The 24,155-nt window shown below is 36.6% G+C and overlaps 1 protein-coding gene across 1 annotated transcript in view; it reads left to right on the top strand.

The window, feature by feature from the left end:
- METAP1 (methionyl aminopeptidase 1) overlaps window positions 1-6,450 on the top strand; it is a 68,968-nt gene extending 62,518 nt beyond the window's left edge. Inside the window, exon 11 of the mRNA XM_001364086.5 lies at window positions 6,081-6,450. Coding sequence (XP_001364123.1) covers window positions 6,081-6,244 — 164 coding nt within the window. The 3' untranslated portion in view covers window positions 6,245-6,450. The remainder of the gene's footprint in view (window positions 1-6,080) is intronic.
- The last annotated feature ends 17,705 nt before the right edge of the window (window positions 6,451-24,155 follow it).

Genomic DNA, 24,155 nt, shown 5'->3' with positions numbered 1-24,155 from the left:
AGTATCAAGCTTTCTTAATTACCTAGCTTTTATAAAGGAAATTTTATTCTGAGTCTTGTCATTCATTTTGTGTATTCTTCCCATTCTCCTGCATTACCTCATTTGCCCCTTTATTTTGTTTCTCTAAGCTATTTCTCCTGCCTCTTTATTTCCTTACTTCTCTCATTTTTTTCTTTGTTTATTCTCTTTATCTCATTTTGTTTTCTCATCTCCTTTTCCATAGCTTTAACCATCTCTTCCCTTTCTCACATCTTTTGTCTTTACTTTTGCACTTATCTCTGCCCTCTCAAATCTAGATTAGATTTATGGTTTTATCAGGTATTCTGTGGTTTCCTTCCATTTCCTCAGCAATTTTAAATATCTAGTAGTAGTAGTTCGTAATTATTTTCCTAAAATTTTAATTTAAAAAAGTCTTTGACTTAAATTTTGCATACCCTCTATAGTTAAAAGGGAAAACAGGCATCTTGGGAATTCTCCCAACCCCCTTTCATCCTTTAAGAATGGCATGATGATTCTGCCTAATAATACAAAATTGGCCAGTATGGACAGCTTCATTCTACCTGAAGTAATGTGTTTATAAATGTAGATGGAACCAGCCTGATGAAGCCTAAAGCTATTTCATACAGCATGAGGATGCTAAAGCAGCCTTGCAACTCTATCTAGGGGACTACTTAACAGTAAAAGGGATGGGACCAGGAAATAGGTGACAAGGAATATTAAATAAGACTGAAATATCAAAATATGACAATAGGAAAAAAAACCTCAATATGAGCCCAGGGCAGAAACAGACAAATCAACAGGGAAGATCCTGAAATCAGGGAAAGAATGAATAAAGAAACCCTTGAAGAATATATAAAGCTTTCAAAACAAATGCATAATAAAAGGTGTCCCCATTTTGCCACATTCCCTCCAACATTTATTATTTTCCTTTTCTGTCATATTGGTCACTCTTCTAGGGTAGGTATACGGTTATTTTGATTTGCATTTCTCTAATTGGGTGGTATTTCAAACACTTTTTCATGTGATTATTGATAGTTTTGATTTCTTCATCTAGAAATTTCCTATTCATATACTGCCTATTCCTTGACCATTTGTCAGTTGGGGAATGATTTGATTTCTTCTAAATTTGACTTAATTCTTTGTATATTTGAGAAATTAGAAAATTCCATAATAAAAGGGAAAGTGAACCAATAATATCTGATTAAAGAATCCTGTAAAATACCAAGAAAGTGTTGACTAAAAATAAACTCTTGAGTAGTTCAAAAGAACAAATAAAATCCATTTTTTAAAAATTAGGAATGTCAGAAATTTAGGGCTCTCATATAGAATTAAAAAATAGAATTGGATGATTTAGAAAAGTTAAATTCATGATAGAGAATCTCTGAAGAAGTGAATGAAAGATGAACATATTTGGAATACATAACTTCTGAAGCAGAAGGAAATTTGGCAGAAGAGAACCAAAAGGCAACAATATGTGTTTCTTCTTTTTTTTTAATTTAGATTATTTTCTCATGGTTACATGATTCATGAAACAATATGTTTTTTAAAGTCATTCAATATCTTATTTTTTTCCCCAGTTACATGTAAAAAACAATTTTAACATCAGTTTTCTAAAATTTTGAATTTCCAGATTCTTTACATTCCCCTCCTCTGTGAGATAGTAAGTAATTTGAATATATGTTATACAATTATATAATATTAGTTATATTGTGGAAGAAGACACATATACAAAACAAAACAAAAAGATAACCGACAAAGAAAACAAAATGAAAAGTACTTTGCTTTGATATGCGTTCAATTTAAGTTCTTTCTTTGGAGGTAGATGGCATTTTTCATCATAAGAATTTTGGGAATGTCTTGTATCATTGTATTGCTAAAAATAGCTCTGCTATTCACAATTATTCATCATACAACATTACAGTTTTTGTGTACAGTTTTATCTGCATTCTGTTCATTTCACTTTGCATCAGTTCATGTAAATCTTTCCAGGTTTTTCTGAAATCATCTTGTTTGCCATTTCTTACAGTACAATAGTATTCTGTTACAGTGAAAGACCACAACTTCGTCAGCCTTTCACCAATTTATGGACATCCCATCATTTTCCAATTCTTTACCACCACAAAAAGAGATGCTATCAGTATTTTTTAACAGGGGCCCTTTTCCCCAGATTTGGATGCCTTTGGGATACAGATCTGGTCATGCTACTGTTGGATTACAGGGTATGCCCAGTTTTAGAACCATTTGGGCATAGCTCCAAATTGTTCTCCAGAATGGTTGGATAGTTCATAACTAACTACATTGGGATATAGTGGCCCAGTTTTCGTACCCTCCCTCCAACACTTATTATTTTCCTTTTTTTGTCTTAGCCCATCTGACAGATGTGATCTAAGATGGTATCTAAGAATTGCTTTTAATTTTTATTTTTTTAACATGTGTTTATTTATTGGGAAAATCATATTGTAAGCCTATTTCAAAGTGACAGTGTATTTTCAAATGAATATATAAGAATCTATATCCTTTTTCAAGTGAAAAAGTAAAATAAAATAATTCTTTTGCAGTAGACAGCTAAAAACTTCTGTTGCTCTATTAATACATTCCTCAGGAAGATAATTTTTTTGTTATAAATACATGATAAATTATAATAAATATACTTATCAAAGAGAAACAGATTTTCACATTAGCTGTGTCCAAAAATCTGTCTTGTTCTTTTTTTTTCCCTCTTTTCCTCCCATTCCTATTCCCTCCCCAAGAAGACAGGTAATATTATGTAGTTTGTACATATGTTATCATATAATACATATTTCCTATTTGTATTGTGAAATGAGAAATGTTGCTTACACTAGAGAAAAATTCATAGAGAGAATAAAATGAAGAATATTTTGTCCATTTGGACTCTCTCTTCCTTCTTTGGTGTTGGCTATTCTTTTTTATGAGTCTCTTGGAGTTATCCTGGATCCTTGTCTTGTTGAAAATACATAAATAATTTATAGTTGATCATCATATGTTATTGTTGTTATTGTGTACAATGATCTCCTGGTTCTGCTCACTTCACTTTGAATCACTTCATATAAATCTTTACAGGTTTTTTGATGATCACCTTGTTCATCATTTCTTATGGCACAATAGTGTTCCGTTAAGTCATTTAATACAGCTTGTTTTGCCATTCTCCAATTAGTAGACATCTCTTCAGTTTCCAGTTCTTTGCAACCACACTCAAAAAAGAGCTGCAACAAAGATTTTAGAATACATGATTTCCTTTCCTTTTTCCTTGGTCACCTTAGGAAATAAACCTAATAATGATATTACACTTTTGTAATTCTTAGAGCATGATTTCAGATTGCTCCCTAAAATGGTTGGATCCATTCACAGTTTGACCAACCATGTTTTAGTGTTCCTATTTTTCCACATTCTCTCCAATATTTGTAATTTTTCCCTTTTATCATAGCTAGTCTGATAGGTATGAGATGATATCTCAGCTATTTTGATTTGCATTTCTCTAATCAGTAATGATCTACCTATATAAAAACATAGCTTTGATTTCTTCATCCCCAAACTGTCTATTCAAATCTCTTGACTATTTGTCAGTTGGGGAATGGCTAACACTCAATATATTTGACAAAGTTCCTAATGTATTTTAAATATGAGACTTTTATCCAAGAAACTGTCCACAAAACTTTTCCCCAGGTTATTGTTTTCATTGTAATCTTGACTACATTGGTTTTATTTGTATTCAAAATTATCCATTTTACTTTTCACAGTGCTTTTTATATTTTGTTCATTTATAAATTCTTCTCTCCACAAATCTGATAGGTAATATGTTCCCTGTTCTTTATTTCGTTTATAATATCCCCCTTTATCCCTAGGTCACATATCCATTTTGATCCTATTTTGGTAAATTGTGGAAGACATTGGACCATATGTATGTTCTTCCAAACTGCCTTTCAGTTTTCCCAATAATTTTTACCAAGTGGTGAATTGATATTCCCAAAACTTGGAATTTTACCTTTGCTAAACCCAAGATTACTATAATCTTTTATGATTGTTTATTCTATGTCTATTCTGTTCCATTGATCTTCTTTTTTTCTATTTTAGCCAGTACCAGAATAGTTTTGATAAAGACTAATTTGTAGTGTAATTTGAAATCTGGTACTGTTAGACTGTCTTCCTTAGCATTTTTTCCCCATGGTTTCCTTTGATATCCATGACCTTTTGTTTTTCTGAATGAATTTTGTTATTATTTTTTCTGTTTCAATAAAATAATATTTTTATAATTTAATTTGGATGGCATTGGATAAGTAGCTTAGTTTAGGTAGGATTGTCATTTTAATTACGTTGATTTGCCCACCTGTGAGCAATTAACATTTTTCCAGTTATTTAAATCTGACTTTATTTGTTTAAAAAGAGCATTTTATAATTATATTCATATAGTTTCTGGATTTGCTTTGGAAGATATATTATTATGTATTTTATTCTATCTTTGGTTAGTTAAATGGGCGATCTCTTGTAATCTTTTCTTATGGGACATTCTTAGTGATATATAGAAATGTGGAATATTTTAGTTTATTTTCAATCCTGCCACTTTGCTAAAATTATTAATAGTTGATAAAGTTAATTTTTAGTTGAATCTCTAGAACTTTCTAGAGATTGATTATCATTTCATCTGTGAAGAGATAGTTTTATTACATAATTCCAATTTCTTTTTCTATTATTGCTATTGTTATTATTTTCATACAGTATTAAATAATATTAGTGATAATGGGTTCTTTGTTTTACTACTCATCTTATAGGGAATGCTTCTAACTTATCCCCATTACAGATGCTTTTTGCAAAATAAAAGAACTTAATAAGCCAAATAACCTAAAAAACAGAATGCAAGTAATAATATAAGAAAACTATCCATAATTTCTGAATATAGGCAGTGTATAAATGGAGATTTTGAGCCTTTGGACTTCATCCCCCAGAAGTCCCTTAATATTTCCCAAAATTCCCTATAATCTCTCTTGCATCTACACGTCGGCAAGATCGCATTATTGGTAGTTAAGTGGATATATGCTCCTCCCACTCACTCTTGGACCTGCGTCCGGGCTGAAGTCAGGAATTTGTTTTAATTATTATTAATAAAACATTATAAAATATAACATTTAGTTACTGATTATTAATTTTTAAACTCACAGCAAGAAGTATTATTTGAGAGATTACACAGATTGTAACCAGAAGGAAAATAGAACCCTAACCTTCAAACTCCAAGACATAATCAAAAAGCTTAGGTGAGCCCAGAGAAGGGAGGTCATGGGTGCAAATCTGGCCCCAGACACTAGCTGTGTGACCCTGGGCAAGTCACTTGATGACCCCCATTGCCTAGCAATTACTACTCTTCTGCCTTAGAACCAATACACCATTTTGATTATAAGACGGAAGGTAAGGGTTAAAAAAAAAAAGCCTAGGTGAAAGTTCAATTAATATTTCACTTTATCCATTATACTCTTAGAGAATCATTTTCTTGAAATCATTCAATTACTCTCTGGACATTTACTCCCTAGAAAGATTCTTGCTTCCAGGTAGCAGAGGTGAACTGAAAGAGATACTTCCATAAATTGAAGTTATCACAGACTTTCTCTTCTTTCAGACTGATCATTTCCCTAATCCAATGGGGCACAGGGAGAGGAGACTATTCTTAAGTGGATCAGTCTAAGATTCCATGTTCTTGTCTGGTCATCATCCTGTATCTTTCAAAAGGGCGAACAGAGTTCCCGCTAGCCTTTCACCTCACGTTATCACAATGTACCTCAAATTAGTAGGTTAGGCTTTTGCTAAAGGAGAAAATATTCAGGAAGGCATTATTTTGGAATTGCTAGTTAAATGATTGTTACAGATTTCTCATCTAAGTGAGAGTAGTGCCTTAAAATGTTGTCCTAATACAATTTTGTAAGAGAGAGGGGGAGGAAACCTCAGTATAATTCCACAATCGTATTTGGTGAGTTGTTTGCATAAATATATTAATCTGGAAAATTTTTTCTTGCCAAGTTACAGATATTTCTTACATGCTTTTTAACTTCTTATCTATTTGTTTATTTTTTAAGGTGGATGGCAAGATGAAACCTGGCCAGATGGCTGGACAGCAGTGACGAGAGACGGAAAACGATCTGCTCAGTTTGAGCACACTTTGCTGGTCACAGACACTGGCTGTGAAATCCTGACCCGGCCACTAGATGGTGTGCGTCCTCACTTCATGTCCCAGTTTTAAATTCTCCTGAGATGACACCTCTGAATAATACCCTTTGCCTGTACTGTGCATTTTATTGACAGTACAGAATAGAGGAGGGTATTTTATCATTGTTTGTTTGCATTGTCTGTAGCTAAGAGAGGAATACAGCATTGGGTGTGTGTACCTTCCAAGATCTTGTTGTGGGTCTGAAAAAGCAGTGAAGAATAAAAAAATTTTTTTCTCTACTCTTTTCTTCTCTCCCAATACCCTTTACCCCCTTCTTCTCATTTGCCCTTTAAAAATCTTACCTTCATTCAGTTTATAGTTGCTTCTGTCACTGCCATGACAGACTACTCAATGCCAGCTGCTTTCCAGCTGAACACTGCTTATAAGTGAGAATTCTTGACACCTCAGCCAGATTTTTTTGCACCCGATTTTTTAAAAAGATAGATATGTATGTACTTATGTATTTGTGTGTATGTGAGGAACAGTACACACAGATACACATTTTAAATCTCAGAGACCCACATAATTGTTTGCCTAACACTTACTTTGATTCTCTTCTAAGGAGTTATAGAGGATAGGATAGGATAATGAATATGATATAATACCCAATTAGGGAATTTTTTTGTTTTTGTTTTTTTCTTCTTCCCTCTGCTTTGCAGCTCCTGTTGTAATTGTGCTTGAGGAAGCCTGAAATTCATGAGGCTTGCTTCCTAGCCTAGACTCTTAGACACCAGTGGGGAGACACAGCAAGTACACTTTGGGGAAAAATCACTGGCCTTTTCCCTGTTTAAGTCAGAATTATTTATCCACTAATAGAGGCTGCCTTTGCAGGGCCTAACAGATGGATGCAATATATTACTATTTCAGACCTTCCTTTTGAATTTGAAACCAAGAAAGGATTTACAGACTCTTGTCCTTTTCTCTCTGTTTTATTTCTTGATCCTGCCTAGGGATTATCATAGAGTACAGGTTCCCCTGGGAGAAATGTGAAAAGACAAGTTTCTTACACATACCTAACTTATAGAAAGAGGGATATCTGATGTAAAATTGAATTGACCTAGTATTAGTATGGAACCACTGTAACCCCCCAATGCCAGTAGGGCAGGCTTTTCCCATTCCCCTAGTAATATACTCCATGTGGGAAATAGGCAGTCTGTTTGGGCTTAAATAGAGTACTGGAACCTTCAGCTCTGGGGGCAAATGCACGTACACATGCACATGTGTGGGTTTGTGTGTGTGTGTCTATGTGTGTGTGTCTGTCTGTGTTTTACTTAAGCTGTGAGAGTGACCTCAGCTACCACTTTAGTCCTAATATCTATTCTTCCAAATCCTTGAGGGCTACTCCAATAAATAAACTCAGTGGACATAGCAAAATATAAAACCAGAGTCACTGACAGGCACATTATTCTTGGGTGTCTAATGACAACTTGTAGTGTAATCAACATCACTAAAGCATTAGCCTTGCAAGGAAATGTCTTTTTTTCCAGATTGCCTCAGACCTTTAAACAAAAATTATGATTCATTTTCTCAACTTCCTTTTTTTTATGATTCAGTAAAATGACTGGTACCAGGTGAGTTTAGGGGGTAAGAGGGAGACTTACGGGTAAAGCATGTGTAACAATTTTCACTACACAGAATGTATTTGTGAATGTAATGTATAAACATTGTAAATGGCCTTACAGTATTTGCTAGGGATTTAAAAAAAGAAAAGAAACTGAAGGATAATCCTACCACACATACCTATCATCTGCTTTATTACAGTCATTTGGGGAAGGGAGGAGCTATTTTTCCAATCTAAATAAAGTCAGTAGCATTATTTAGTGACAAAACAATTCTTGGTGGCTGTAAATTTGAACATTTGGGATGCTACTAACCTTCTTAAGTGGAAAATTTATATGTTTCTGGGAAGTTGTCCAGATTAAAAGGCCAGCAGCCATTTGATGTTCATCATTGGAGAGCAAATCCAGAAAATGCAGAGTCTTGGAGGAAAGGGCTGGTGGTTGTTTCAAAATTAATTTTTATTGATAGCTTTTGTTTTTATATCACCTTCATTTTCCAGTGACCTGTTTTTCCTCACCAAGAGAGTTGACTCTTTTTTTATTCTCCAATTTGTGGAGATTAAAAAATATATATCAGACCAGGGATATTACGATCTACCTTACTATCCTTTGGAAAAGCTATTGCTTTGGTAAGGAAAATACCAGTAATGTGCAAAACAAATTTTCTTTGTTAAAATTTTAACACTCTCCCTTCTATTTCAATTAGTGCATATACTTCAGGTGAAAGTTACTTCTTGCCTATCTTTCTATCTCTACTATTAGAATTGTAGTCATGATTTCCCCTTACTCTTTTTTAGTGTTTCCTATAAGCGTTTTTATATTATAAACAGCCATAAGAATGCAGTTTGCTACCATTGCAGTGATTTACCAAATTAGACTTCATCTGGTGATCTCATCATCACCTTTTTTCTAAGGGTTTTTTTTTTTAATGTGCTTTATTAAATGGCAGAGCAGTCAAAAGCGGACCTTTAGTTTGGACTGCTTTTGATTAAAGTTGAAGGAAGAAGCTCTAAACTTTGAAGAAAAAATGTACCTCTTGGAGCTAAATGGCTGACTGCTCAGAAAATTCCTTTAATTAAATGTGAAGCCAGGATACCCTTTAAGGGTAAAATACATAAAGGTAAAAAAATATATGGTGGGTGGGTGGGCTTTTTTAGAGGAGGTTTCTTAACCTTTTTTTGTGTGTCACATCCTGTGGGCTTTCTGGTGAAACCTGTGGAGCCCTACATGTTGTTCCCTGTATTTGCAATTGGAGGAAATGCTAAATTTTGTTTAAAGACTAGTGAAAATAAAGATGCAGTTTCTTCCCTAGTTCATATCTCTCAAATTTTATCTATGAACCCCAGGTTAAGAATCCCCTGCTTTTGAGATTTTGGAGGAAATTTGGCATCTTTTAAGAAAGGATATCATGATTTATTTTGTAATTCACCTGTAATGGCTACTGACCACATGTGGTTTTTCTTTGAAAGGGACTTACCAAGTTTGCTCCATGAATGGACTGGGATGAAATGCTATTAGGAAAAATAATAAACTTAAGACCATCTAGATTTACTGCCTTCTTTGTCTTTCCACGAGAGTGGAAGCAAACATCTGGACTTTCAACACTTTTGAAGCACCAGGACTAATGTGCCAGTACTTGATATAAACAGTTGTGTGTGCTTTCAAAATGAACTCCTACCCCCTTCAATTCTGAGGAAAGCATATCTTTTCACACCTAGACCTTGTGCTGTTTATTCTGGCAGAGTTGTTTCTGAACAAGGAGCTCATGGCTGCTTATAGCTCTAATTACTCAACCCGTGTGACCTCCCCACCTCACCTTTCAAGAGGGGCGATCAAGATTTTGCCAGAAGAAAACCAGAATACATTGTAAGGGGCTCTACCCTCCTTCATATCCCTGTGATATATTTGTTGGTCTGTTGCCTTTTATAAGTGTCCTCCTAGACTCTCCTGATATTGTTGCTTTTAATTTGGAGGACTAAGGGTGAGCAATAGAACTATATGTGGTAATTTTCTGAATATTTATAAAAAAATATACAATATGTATCCTAACTTATTATTATGTTGTTTTTCTGAAATGTGCCAGTCCCAAAGAGGGCTTCCTGTCACTTATGGGTCTTTGTGGTTTCATATCATTTTAATAATAAATGATGATTGTAAACTGGCTTCAAAATCTTCTTAAAAGATTTTAGTTAAAGGAAAAGTGATATTTCAGAAATGAACCTACTGAGACACCAATAAGCCTAGAGAACAAGGAAGAGCCCATTTAGCTTCTGGGTTTTTTTTTTTGTTTTTCTTTTTTGGCTTGTTTTTGGACAATTTGGTACCCTCTTCAAGTATTACAAAAATTATTTTTGTAATTACTACCAAAAAAATTAAAAATTAATCCTAATAATCCTAAGTGGTCTGTCTTTTAGAAACAGCATGGTGTAGCAAATGGAATTGAGCATCAAATATATGGCTTCTGGTTGCAACCATGTCACATTGTGACTGTATGAGTCACTTAGCTTATGTGCTTCAGTTTCCTAATTTGAGAAATGAGTGAGGGGGGGAGGTGACTAGATCAGAGGTGTCAGGCCACCAGGAGCTGCCAGAACCAGAATAAAATGTAATTGGGAAATTATACAGTAGAACAGAGTATTAACGTGGTTTTCAAGTCAGTATGGCACCATAATTGATTCTTGTGTATGGTATATGGCCACCATTTCTTTTTGGCTTTGGCATCATTGGTTTAGGTAATCTTCACATTCTAAATTCTGTTATCCCAATAGTATCAGCAAATCTTGATTTCATTTATGTTAGAAATAGTTACTTGGTTTTAGTTTAGTGGGATCTACGCAATGTGAGCTTTTTTTTTTATTTATCATGTTCTATACATCTATTATGGTGTCAAAATCAGTTTTTGTGTTTTCCTGTCTCTCCCTTTGCTATGTAAATTGTATCCTTGATTGGAAGAGTATATGCTTGGCCTCTGAAGTTCATTGCACTTACTTATCCAGCTTTAATAGTGTTTTCCTCCTGTAAACTTTCTGCAAGAAATTACTTTTAGTCTTCTGTGTGTTGAGAACCACTCTTTCAGATAACACAACTTAAGACTTAATTCAGTGCTCATTTTTGAGCTCATAATGACTGCAGCTATTTTTGCATAGCAAATTTAAGTTCTAAATTTTACTCTCAGAAGATTTTTATAATGTTACAACACAACCCTTGATTTCTTTCTGCTTAAGTGATAATGAATATGCTTCCATAAGCAGCTAAAACTGGTCCTTCCAGTTTCTCTGTGAACTAGTGCTGGCTGCAACTGAAATCAGCAGATATTCTATCCCAGAAGTAATAAACAACTTTGAGTATGAAATGGCCTTTTCATCCCTGAAATTTGTTTGAAATTCAAAAGTGATAATTGGTATGTGTGATCCTTGAGACCTTCTGAGTCAATTGTCTTCCAATTATACACACTCCCTCACTAGCTTTTGTTACTATAATATTAAAACAACTGAGAAATTGTTTTCAATCTTGATCTTGTGGTGTTGACCTGGCTTAATTCATTTATATGCACTTCTATGCATCAGACAGTTTTTCTGCTAGGATGGGGTTTTTTGGTACTAGAAAATGAAATCAGATGAAGAATGAATGTGCTATTTGAACCCTTTGTCACTAGAGAGAAAAAGAATAAATGGGTATAGAAAGAACATGACTTCCCTCAAATGTAAACTAGAGAAATGAGAATCTGCAGAGTTTTTGGTGTTTTTGTTTTTTTTTAGCAGGATTTTGCCTTAATATCTTCTGCAACAAATCTTAGTACTGTTGTGGTTGAGGATTCAGCAGTATGCTTGATGTGAGCTGGAGGTAGTCTACCAACTGATATTACCAGTCCTTTATAAGAAATAGCTTTTTATATGTATAGGTACATGTATATAGTGTGTGTATATGTACATATGCACAGATACATGTAGATTCTTTTTTCAACTATCATGATCAGTTTTTATAAAGATGAACATTTTTGTGTCTATCCTGATTGATGGCCCATAAAATAATCTTTGCTGATACAGAAATGGCAGATTCCATTGGACGAGAAATCCTGTGACAGATGTCACTTGTCTGAGTAGCCAAAATGATTCAACAAGGATGTCCATTCTGACATGTATATTGATTATCAATGATCTGTACATTATTAAATACTCAATAAAATTTGATGTGTTTTTCAAAATGTGTTGAGTGATTTAGGCTGTTAAACAGTATCAGAACTCTAGAATTGGAAGAGACTTTAGGGGCCATCTAGTCCATTTCCTGTGGAAACAGGCCCAGGGAAGCAGAATTCAAGCCCAGGTTCTCTGGAACCTCTCTTTCTATTGGAGCACACACGGGTGTATTTCCTAATTCCATTGTGAAATTACCTATAAGGATTTGCTTTAAAAGGGGATTAACATTTGGAGATGGGGGATTGGCATCCTAATTTGGCCAAGATTCAGAACCAAACGTGTCTAGATGCCAACTCAGAGGCTCCCCTTCTCAAGTACAAAGTATTTTGGCTCCAAAGGGGAAAATTAATTACCAGCTGACTGGACTATAATGGACTAAATGTAAAAATCAAAGCGGCATTTTGCAGTTTTTGCAATCATTACACTTTAAGAACCAGGATCTGGGCATTTCCCTTCCCCTCTACCACCACTCTACCCTTACTTCCCATATGTATGTGTATAAATGTGTGTCCATATTCCCTCCCCAAGTCAATGTGTTTTGAAAAGCATGTTAATCTGAGGATATCATTTAGTTTAGAAATTGTTCTTAAAGAGAAATGGAGATATAGCATGCCATTTTGGAAAGTTATAGCATTTGTGTGAAATGCTGGCAAATCCATGAGCAGTATACCCCTTCTGCTAACTTTAGCTGTAGGCTGGAACCCCTGGGGTTCTTTCCTGAGATAGACAAGCCAGGGCAGGGCAGAGACCACCTCTGACTTCCATGTTCAGCCTAGCCAGGCCTGAGGCTTTCCCCCAGGTCTGTAGTTGCAGGAGAGCTTCCTTGAGACTTTCTGGCCAGTGCCGGGCCCTGTGGGACCAAGCTGAATCACACCACTGCCCAGGGAGAGCCTTCCCCAAGGCCTTGACTGGCTGCCTCAGCCTTACTCAGGAGCAGACTAGCAATCATAGGCAAATCCAGGACACTTCCGCTGGAAAGAGAGCTTGAAGATTTGTCCTTCCAGGTCTCTAGCATAACTGAGAGAACAACCTCAGAACATTTCTGCAGGATCCAGTGGGACAACAGTGGTTAGAAGCCACCTAATTTTAACAGCTAACATTTATAAATCTCTTAGCTTTTGCTGAGCACTAAGTATGCTAGATGCTCTATAATTATCTCATTTGATCATCAACCCTAGAATGCTAGGTACTATTATCCCCATTTTACAGTTGGGGAAACTAAAGCTAATACAGTTGTGCCTGACTTGCCCAGGGTCACATAGCTAGTGTCTGTGGTCAATTATGAACCCAGGTCTTCTGGATTCCAGGCCAGTGTTCTATTCACTGCTTTGAGCAGTGCCTGAAGCCTGTGATGGGACTAGCATCAGAAGTAATCCTCTTGAGTTCAGCAGCACAGGGAATAGACCTTAGGCAAAGGCTATAGCAGGGATCAGTTCAAGAACTCTGTGATAAGCAGGAGCTTCTGGAAAGATTCCTTGAATCTCCTGAAGGAAAGGCCCTACAGGCAACACACCATACAGTGTGTATGCACTCTGCAGCACTTTTACTTCATGATCAAGTCAAGGAAAACTGATCACAAAGAAATAGGCTGGTTTGAGAAATAACTTGGGATAAACCCCTAAAAAGGACAGTACGTCCAGGTAAAGCTTCAAAGGGAAAAAACAAAATCAAAAACCTTTCTGGCCACAGAAACTTCAGGAGTACCTGGAGGAAAGAGAACAAGATGTTACAGAATAGAAAAGCTAGGGAAGAATTTCCAGGAAAATTGACATGGCACAGTGATGGTGAATCTTTTAGAGACTGAGTGCCCAAACTGCAACCCTCACATCACATGTGAGCCTTCTACCTTACCACAGATAGGGGAGAGAGGAAAGTGCTCCCATTGGGACACTGAGCAGGGAAATGAGTGATGTGATAAATGTCCTCAGGTGCACAGGAAGGGGAGGAAGGGAACAGCCCCCTCTGGTATGCTCTGGCACGTGTGCCATAGGATTGCCAACACTGCCTTAGAATGTGGTAGGAAACCTTACTAAGGAACTGAATGCTCCAACATTAGAATAAGTTGGTCATACAATACCAATTCAGCAATACACAAAATATCAAAATAAGACCAAAACTTTGAAGAAAGGAGGAAGAAAATCTAAGAACAAGTGACTTAAAAAACAAGTCAAGTTCAGTCATTCCAGGCATGTCCAACTCTTTGTGATTCCATTTGAGATTTTCTTGGTCAAACCTGGAGTAGTTTGCCATTTCCTTCTCCAGCTCATCCATATGAGAAAACTGAGGCAAACAGGGTTAAGTGACTTGCCCAGTGTTTTTCAACTCAGGCTTCCTGGCTCTAGGCTGTGCAGCCTATCTAATTTTGACTACTATTATTGACTATTGACACTCAGCCAACATTTATTGAGTACCTACTATCTTCTAGGCACTTTGCTAAGCATTAGAGATTCAAAGAAAAGCAAGAGTCCCTGTTTCCCCCAAACTCAAAGTCTGATGGTGTCTATGACACAATTTTTTAATGATCTTCTGGCTTAGAATTGCTACTAAGTGTTGTTCTAAGGCAGAAAAGTGGTAAAGGCTAGGCAATTGGAGGCAAGTGACTTGCCCAGGGTTACACAGCTAGGAAGCATCTGAGGCCATATTTGAACCCAGAATCTTCTATCTCCAGACCTGGAATCTTTCTATTGAGCCACCTAGTTGTCCTGACACTTGCTCTCATTTGATGTTGGGGCTCCCTATCGCAAACTCTCTTTCAATGGGTTAAAATTATGGCCCCAAAATACAGAAGCATAGGAAGACAAAATGATGTAAAATGAAGTAAACAGAACCAAGAAAACAATATCCATGGCCATAGTTATATGCCAGTTAAAAACAATAGCAGCAAAGCAAAATTCAATGTTGTGTGATGATAATGACCAAGTCTCATTGCAAAGTAGAGATGAGAAAATGTATGTTCCTTCTTTGGCATGGAGGGCACAGATTGTAGCTTATATTGTTTTGCACACAGATGATGTAAATTAGTTTTGCCAAACTACTTTTTTCTCTCTATTTTGACTTCTCTTAAAAGGTGGGAAAGAAGGGATATATTTGGAAGGGAATGGGATGAAAGAACAAAAAATGCATTGATATATGTTGTTTTTTCTTTTTTTAATTCAAAAATAGTTTATTTTCCCAATTACACATAATAATTTCAACATATGTTTTTCACAATTATAAGATCCAAACTATCTCCCCCTCTCCTTTCCCTTCTCTCCTCAAAGATGGTAAGCAATTTTATCTGGGCCATACGTATATTATCATGCAAAACACACTTCGATATTGGTCATTGTTGTAAGAGAATACTCATAGAAAACCCAACCCCCAAATAAAACTATAAATACATTGATGTGAAACATCTACATGCAACCAACTCCAACAGTTCTTTCTCTGGAGGTGGATAGCATTTCTCATTATAAGTCAAGACTGTCTCAGATCATTTCATTGCTGAGAGTAGCCAAATTTTCACAACTGATCATTGCTGTTACAGTGTACAATATTCTCCTGGCTCTGCTTATCTTTGAGTCAGTTCATGTAGGTCTTTCCAGCTTTTCTAAAATCATTTTGCTTATCATTTCTTATAGCACAATAGTATTCCATCACAATTTGTTCAGCCATTCCCCAGTTGATGGGCATTCCCTCAATTTCCAATTCTTTGTCACCACAAAAAGAGCAGCTATAAATAAATATTTTTGTTCAAGTAGGTCTTTCCCCCTTTTTTATTATTCCTTTGGGATACAGACCCAGTAGTGGTATTATGGGATCAAAGGTATGTACAATTTTATGGCCCTTTGGGCATAGTTCCAAATTACCCTCCAGAATGGTTGGATCAGATCACAACTCCACCAACAGTGGCTCAATTTGTCACATCCCCTCTAATATTTACCACTTTCCTTTACTGCCATATTGGCCAATCTGATAGGTGTGTGGTAGTACCTTGATGTTGTTTTAATTTGTATTTCTTTAATCAAAAGGGGTTTAAAACTTTTTTTATATTATGATTCTAAAATTTTTATTTATTTATTTAATTTAGAATGTTTTTCCATGTTTACATGATTCATGTCCTTTCTCTTCCCTCCTCCTTCCCTGCTCCTGGAGCCAACAACAATCCCCTGGGTTTTACATGTATCGTCATTCAAAATCCATTTCCATATTATTAATATTTGCAATAGAATGATCATTTGAAGTCAACATTCCCAATCATATCCCCATTGAGCCATGTGATGAATCATATGCTTTTTTCCTGCATTTCTGCTCCCACAGTCATATGATTATTGATAGCAGATTCTTCATCTGAAAATTGTCAACTAGGGAATGACTTGTATTCTTATAAATTTGACTTAGTTCTCAATAGATTTGAGAAATTAGACCTATATAAGAGGAATTTGTTATAAAAATTTCCCCCCAAATGGTTCATTTCTAATCCTGTTACATTTGTACAAAAGCTTTTAAATTTAATATAATTAAAATTATTCATTTTACATTTGATAATGCTCTCTACCTCTATTAAGGGAGATTTTGGAAGAAGTAAGAGTGTATGCACAGAGTTGATGGAACAGGGAACTTTTCAGTGGGGATCCAACAAGTGCACCAGAATCCTAGATTAGAATCCTGGGAAAATAACTGCCATCAGGGAAGTTGGGAGAAGACCCTGGGGAAGGAAACATGGACCCAGCTCTGACCTCCTATGGTCTTTCTCCATGCTTCTGTGGATAATCCAGTTGATTCCTGAAGATCCTTTTAGTCATTTAAATTTCTACTACTCTGAAAAAGAACTCTCAGACAAGGTTGATCTGAATTGCTCAGTTTACTTTGGGGAGGCTTTGACCTCACCTGGGTAGACCACCTAACTCCATCACTATCTTTTTTACTCTAGAGACTATTTCCCTTGTGGGTTTAGTTTAGATTAGATCAGATTAGAAGGGGAGAATTGAGGTAGAGAGAATAGAGAGCTTTGCCTTAGCTGGGCTGAGGGCTGAAGAGACTCTGTGAAGAGTCAGATGGTGGCATATAGACAGCTTTATTAGTGTTTGGGGAAAATCCTCAGCCCACATACCTTTCCCCATCTTCAGCAATAATTACAATACGCCTGTTACCTTGAGAAGTGGAGTCATAGTGATTATCTACTGGCTTGAGTCAGAGAGAGAGAGAGAGAGAGAGAGAGGAGAAAGAGAGAGAGAGAGAGAAAGAGAGAGAGAGAGAGAGAGAGAGAGAGAGAGAGAGAGAGAGAGAGAGAGAGCGAGAAAGAGAGAGAGAGAGAGAAAGAGAGAGAGAGAGAGAGAGAAAGAGAGAAAGAGAAGAGAGAGAGAGAGAGAGAGAAAGAGAGAAAGAGAGAGAGAGAGACAGACAGACAGACAGAGAGACAGAGAGAGAGAGAGAGAGAGAGAGAGAGAGAGAGAGAGAGAGAGAGAGAGAGAGAGAGAGAGAGAGAGAGAGCCATTTCACTCTCTGGCCCTGAGAAGACCATCTTGCCTGACTGGGTCGAGTAAAACCCCAGTCAACCATTTATATCATCTTTACACCTTTTGTTTGGTCATAAATTCCTCCATTCTCCAAAGATATACCAGACAACTATTCTGTGTTCCCCTAATTTAGGTATGGTACCACTTTTTATATCTAAATTATATAGCCATTTTGACCTTATAGGGACCCTATAGGGAATGAGAAAATGATTTATACCTAGTTTCTGCCATGCTGTTTTCCAATTTTCAGAGCAGTTTTTGTTGAATAGGGAGTTCTTATCCCAAAATCATTGGGTTTATCAAACACTAGGTTGCTAAAGGTCATCTATCCTTGTATATTGTGTGTCTAATCTATTCCACTGATCTGCTATTCTGTTCCTTAGTCAATACCAGACTCTTTTGATGACCACTGCTTTATAGTATAGATTGAGATCTGGTACTGCTAGGCCTCTTTCCTTCACAATTCTTCTTTCATTAGTTCCCTTGAGATTCTTGATCTTTTGTTCTTCCACATGAGTTTTGTTATTTTTTTCCAGTTCTATAAAATAATTTGGTAGTTTGAGTGGCATAGCACTGAATAAGTAAATTAATTTAGGTTAAATTGTATTGTTTTAGTGTGGCCCACCCATGAAAAATTAACATTTTTTCCTGTTTTGATCTGACTTATTTGTGTGAAAAACGTTTTGTAAATGTGCTCATATAATTGTTGTGTTTGTCTTGGCAAGCAGATTCTCAGGCATTTTATATTATTTAGAATAATTTCTGCCTCTTGTGTAATAGAGGGTTAAGTCTGGTGGTAAAGAGAGAGAGGGAGAAAGAGTAGAGACCTCCCTTCTCAAACTGGGGTTCAGGGAAGGTAGCTGCTATTTAACTGGGCCACAGGAGAGGTGAGGGGGAGTGAATAGTTCCCCCCTTCAGCCTCCCCTCAGCTATGGCTGCTCACCCCAAACTGCCTCTTGATTTCTCTCTACTATTAATGTATAGAGGTTCCCTCCTCTATGAGAGAGTTACCCTCCCCCCTTAAGCTGGAATTGTTTCCCACTCACACTAGAGTCAGTTGGGGGAAAATGACAAACTTTATTCTAACTGAATCAATTTGGGAATAACACAAGGAATGGCTGCAGGAAGTAAGCTACCCTTACTTCCCTCCTCAAGTTGGGGAACCCAGGCCTTGGCAGCCTTGGGCCCCTGAGAGTTTCAGCCTAGGATGGCCCTGGTGTTGATCCACAGGCACAATTCAGACCCAGGGCACCAGGATCTGGGAGGTGATCTTGTCAACTGCTTTGCTGTCTTCTCCACCTGCCCCTTCATTCGGAATTGGTGTCTAATCACCAGAAGAGTCTTTCCTCAGGAGCAAAGTCTTGACCAGACCTCTCCTTAGGCTGCCTCTCTCAGGACAGACTCTTTTGCTCTCCCAAGATTCCAGAGCATCCCCTGGGGCCCCTCCCCCACTGTGGCTGAGACTCCATCAATTTCCCAGACTGTAACTCCAGTTCTAGGATTTGAAACTTCTCTCACAGTTGTTTAACTTTGTTGGTAATACATTGTTGATGATTTGTGTCAATTTATTTTGTGTCCTGCAACTTTATACTAAAGTTATCAATTATTTCAACTAGTTGAAAATAGTTTTTATTTAAAAAATATTTTTCCATGTTTACATATTTCATTTTCTTTCCCTTCCATCTCCCCTCCCAGATTCAATAAGCATTTCCACTGGGTTATACGCATTCAACTCGTTTTTTAATTGATTCTCTAGGATTATTCTCTATGTATACATCTAATATATATCATCTGCAAAGAGTTAAAGTTTGGTTTCTTCATTGGCTACTTGAATTCGTTCCATTTCTTTTTCTGCCCTTATTGCTAAAGCTAACAATTCTAGTACAATGTTAAATAGTAGAGGTGATAATGGGCGTCCTTGCTTCATTCCTAATCTTATTGAGAAGGCTTCTAATTGGTCTTCATTGCAAATGATACTTGCTAATGGTCTTAGGTGGATACTACTTCCATTTTAAGGAATAATTTGTTTATTCCTGTGCTTTCTAGTGTTTTAAATAGGCATGGGTGTTGTATTTTGTCAAAGGCTTTATTTTATTAACCTTCATTTAAAAAATTTTTGAGTTCCAAATTCTCTCCCTCCTGTTTCTCCTTATTTTTTCTGAGCTTTAAGTCCTATGTCTCTGAGGCACACAAAACTAGTAATCAACATCTCGAAGCAGAAGGAGAAGTGCAGGAAGCAATAAGGAGTGAGGCAAGGTCTGATGATAGCGACCTGTGCCCTGAATTATATAATGATTACATAGCACCCAGATGGCAGGCACCTTTGTCCTAAAGAGATATAAACTGAAGAAGTTCCAACAGATTTTTTACTATTCAGCTTTGGCATGAGATGTACATGAGGCTCCTACCCAGATCCTGAAGTGGTTTTCCATTTCCTTTTCCAGCTCGAGGAAATGGAGGCAAACAGGGTTAAGTGACTTGCCCAGGGTCAGACAGTAAGTATCTGAGACTAGATTTGAATTCAGAAAGATGAATCTTCCTGCATTTGTAGTTGCTTCATTAGGCAATGAGGATGATTATCTTTTAAAAATTAAGGATAATCACGAAGTGTGGATACAGAAGACTTAGATTTCTTATTAGCTCTTCCCAAAGTCCCATTGAAAATATATATGGACGTATGTTAAATAATTTGTTCCACATTTAATTTTAATTGCTAGGGAAATCAGAGAGGCACACATTAATGATCATTTATCCAGTTCTTCTGATTTTCCCTTCTTCAATTCATCTCAATATTGGTACATACCTTTTTTTGCATTCCTAGAATCAATGTGCATGCTGTTCTAATTTGTTTTTTGTTATATTACTTCAATTAGTCATTCAAAATTTCTTGATATTGTGCATGTTTATCACTTTTTGATGATTTTGTTGATGATATATATTCCATCTCATTGCTAAATAAACCATTTTATTCAGTCCTTCACCAACTATTTGACATTTAAATTGTTTTCAAATCTTTATAATTGCTGCTATATATACATATATATGTATATATATTTAAATTTATATCTCTAGGGCCAATACCTAAAATGGGATCATTGGGTCAAACGGCAAGCTGATTTTTGTGACTTGTGTACTGCTAGACTGACACTGCCAATTTAGAATCTTTTCAATAATATATCATTTAGCACCTGCTTCTCCACAGCCCTTCTCGAAGTGAGTTTTGTTGTTTAGTTATTTTTGGGTCAATATTATGCTTGTGAAATGGGATCTCAAAGCTGTTATAATTTGCTTTTCTTGTTTTTAGTGAAGTTGAGCATTTTTCAAGTATGGTACAATGGCAAGATCACTGCTGCCAGAGAAGGAGAGCTTCTCTTCGAATCTTCCTGCAGTTTGTTACTTTGGTTAAATCTTTAAACTCTGTGGGACTATGTTTATACTTATCTGTATTTAACAATTAGTACCAGGGGAACCTGGGTGCCCTCTCCCTCTCCACTGTTATTGCTCTCAGCTCTGGACTGTGACACGTGGTAACTAGGTTCAGTCCTCCTAAAGAAACAGTTGGATTTGAATGTTTTGGCTCTTTATGACCTTATCCTGGCGCCCCAAGGAAAATTACTCACAGCTAAGGTGTTAGCTTCTGTGAAAGTTCCTCAATATTGGACAGATATTTATTTCCCTCAGTCAAAAAAAATGCTAAAAATTCAAAAATCCACAACTTATCTTGACAAAGACTTAATACAGTGAACAGTAACATAATTATCATGATATTCTCTGAAGAGTTTGAAACAAACATTTTCAGCAGCTCCCCTTCTTGTCTGTGTCTTCTGAATTTCCCCTTGTTCTCTTTAGAGGGAATTAAAAAATACTAGGCAAAACTATCTTTTTTTTTTTTTTGCGTCCCTATACCTGCCTCCCAATTCTTCATATTGTCCTCCCCACCAAATATTCTTAAACCCTTGCTTTGAAACAAATAAACAAAATGATCTCAGACATTGATAATTTCCTCCAATGAATATCTCATTCCATGTCTGTCATCTGTCACCTTTCTGTCAAGGACGAGTACCAGTTTCATCACTCACCTTTGCATTGATCAGTTTTTTAAGTCTTTTAAAGTGTTTGTGTTTCCAGGGTTATATAAATTGTTCTCCTGGTTCTCTAAAATGATTCCTACATGTCTTCTCAGCTTTTAAAAAATCTGTCCCTTTTGTCATTTCTTACGGCACAATAATATTTTATTCCATTCATTGTATTTAGCATTTCGAAATCTGATAACTGTATGTTCTGGAGGTTTTAGTTTTAACGTTTTCACTTTGGAATCTAATGATTCACGTCTCCCTCCTCATCAAACTATTATTAAGCATTTATTAAGGGTTTATTATGTGCCAGGTTCTTATTAGTAGTCAGATGCTTCTTCTAATGTAATCCTTTAAAAATTCTTCTAAAAAGCTATAATATTGGTGCAGCCTAGGTGGCTCTGGACTTTGAAAGACTTAGGATCTCTGATCATCAAAATGATTTTGCTTCAGGTGACACACACAGGCTGAAAATACAAGCTTTGAGGAGCATGTATTGCTTTACATATGTAATACAACTTGCAGCTTAGAATGTTACAGTACTAGATTTTTTTTTAATCATTCTTTCTGTAGCCATGAATACAAAGTTTACTTTTCTGTATTAACAACTCTTTGTATTTTATTTTGCATTACAAATATGTCTACTTGTTAAATAATGACATCCCTTTGATAGTAATGGTTCAGTACAAGTAGGTATTACAGTTTTGATGTTTGTGTGTTTAAATTTAAAGTATGATTCTTTTACTAGTATTGCAGATCTTGTAGAACAGTTAAGGCATCTGTAGGGCATTTCTTTTTTCTTTCCTTTTTTTTTTGAAATATATTGTAAAATAATAAAAAGTAATGTAACTAAAAGTGAAACAAAACAAAACAAAACAGATTCCAAAGGACTCAAGATGAAATGGGCTGCCTCCCTGTTGATGAGAGAGGTGATGGACTCAGAATAGAGATGGAAACATTTTTTGGATATTTCCAATATGGGGATTTAGTTTATTTGGCTATACATGTTTGTAACAGGGACTTATGTCTTGCTCTTTTCATTAGGGCAGGTGTGAAGGAAAGAAGGCAGACCTTTGAAGAAAAAGACTTTCCATGGGGACAGCTGTGAGCTATGCTTACAGAAGATGCTAAGCATTTGGACATGACAAGGTCAGCTCTCTTCATTGTAAAGTGCTAAGCGGTACAGAAAAGATCACCAAGGGTCCCTGATTTTTAGACTGTAGGCTGGAAACCAAATCAAGAGAATGGGGTGAGTCTAGGAGATAGTTTCCTAAACAAGGAGGTCCCTAGTAAAAGGCTAGATGAAATTATAACAGAAGGGTAGGAAAGTGGCCAGTGTCACACTGGATCAGCGTCTATAGGAGGTGGGGTGGAAGGTGGGGAAGGTGTGGTGGGGAGCAGCTCATGGAAGACTGAATGTCACAATCAGGATGTTCTAGTTGATCCTGGGAAGTGACAGGGAGTGGGATTTACTGTGTGCCTGGGAGATAAGGTCAGATCTGTGCTATGGGAAGATCCCATCAACAGCTGAATGAATGATAGGCTGAAGCGGGGAGAGACTTGGGGTAGGCAAACCGGCAGTCTATTGAGATGGTCCAGGTATTTGGTGCTGGGGCTTTGCACCAATGTGGTGGCAGTGCCAGAGAAGGAGATACATGAGAGATGTCATGAAGCTATAAAGTGCCAGGGCTTGACAACAGCTTGAATGTGTTAGAGCAAGTATGACCCTGGGCAAGTCACTTACTCCTCCTGCCTAACTCTTACCATTCTTTTGCTTTAGAATCAATACTTAGTATCTATTCTAAAACAGAAAGTAAGGGCTTTATATATATATATGTAAAACTGAAAAAAAAAAGAGGACAATCTGGATGGATATTTCTGGCTTATGACTGCTTTTTTAGGAAGAATAATTTTGTGTTGCGTATGCCAACTCATGACCTTATTCTTCCTCAAGCCAGCTTTCTGAGTTTCTCACACAAACCACTCAATCTCCCATCTCCCCACCTTTGCACCGCTCATTCTCCATGTCTGGAATACATTCCCTCCTCAACTCTCACAGAATCCCTTTCGTCTTCCGAAGAGCATGTTAGAGCATTTAAGTTCTTAGCCTTAGTTCTAAAGCCTTTCCTGATCCCCTAGCTAGTAAGTGCCCTCCATCCTTTGAATTTCTTCTGTAATAGACTTTCTTTCCCAATAGAAAACAAGATCTGTCTTTTTGTTTGTATTTTCAGTATCTAGGGAATGCCTGACATACATAAGGTATTTTTTGATTACTTGGTCTTTGAATACAGGCTTATTAGGGGACCTAGATTCTTTTTTTTTTTTTTAACTCTTACCTTCCATCTTGGAATCAATATTGCGTACTGGTTCCAAGGCAGAAGAGTGGTAAGGGCTAGACAATGGGGGTCAAGTGACTTGCCCAGGGTCACACAGCTGAGAAGTGTCTGAGGTCACATTTGAACCCAGGACCTCCCACTGCTAGCTCTGGCTCTTAATCCACTGAGCTACTCAGCTGCCCCCGGGACCTAGATGCTTATTCTCTCTTCATCTGTCCAACCAGGAGATTCAACTCTAGCAAAACTGGTCCAACAGGACCTTTGGAAAGGTTTAAAAAACAT

The sequence above is a fragment of the Monodelphis domestica genome, chromosome 6 (assembly GCF_027887165.1).
Source record: "Monodelphis domestica isolate mMonDom1 chromosome 6, mMonDom1.pri, whole genome shotgun sequence".
Taxonomy (NCBI): domain Eukaryota; kingdom Metazoa; phylum Chordata; class Mammalia; order Didelphimorphia; family Didelphidae; genus Monodelphis; species Monodelphis domestica.
The sequence above is the reverse complement of the archived record's forward strand: the minus strand, read 5'-3'. Positions and strand labels throughout refer to the sequence as shown.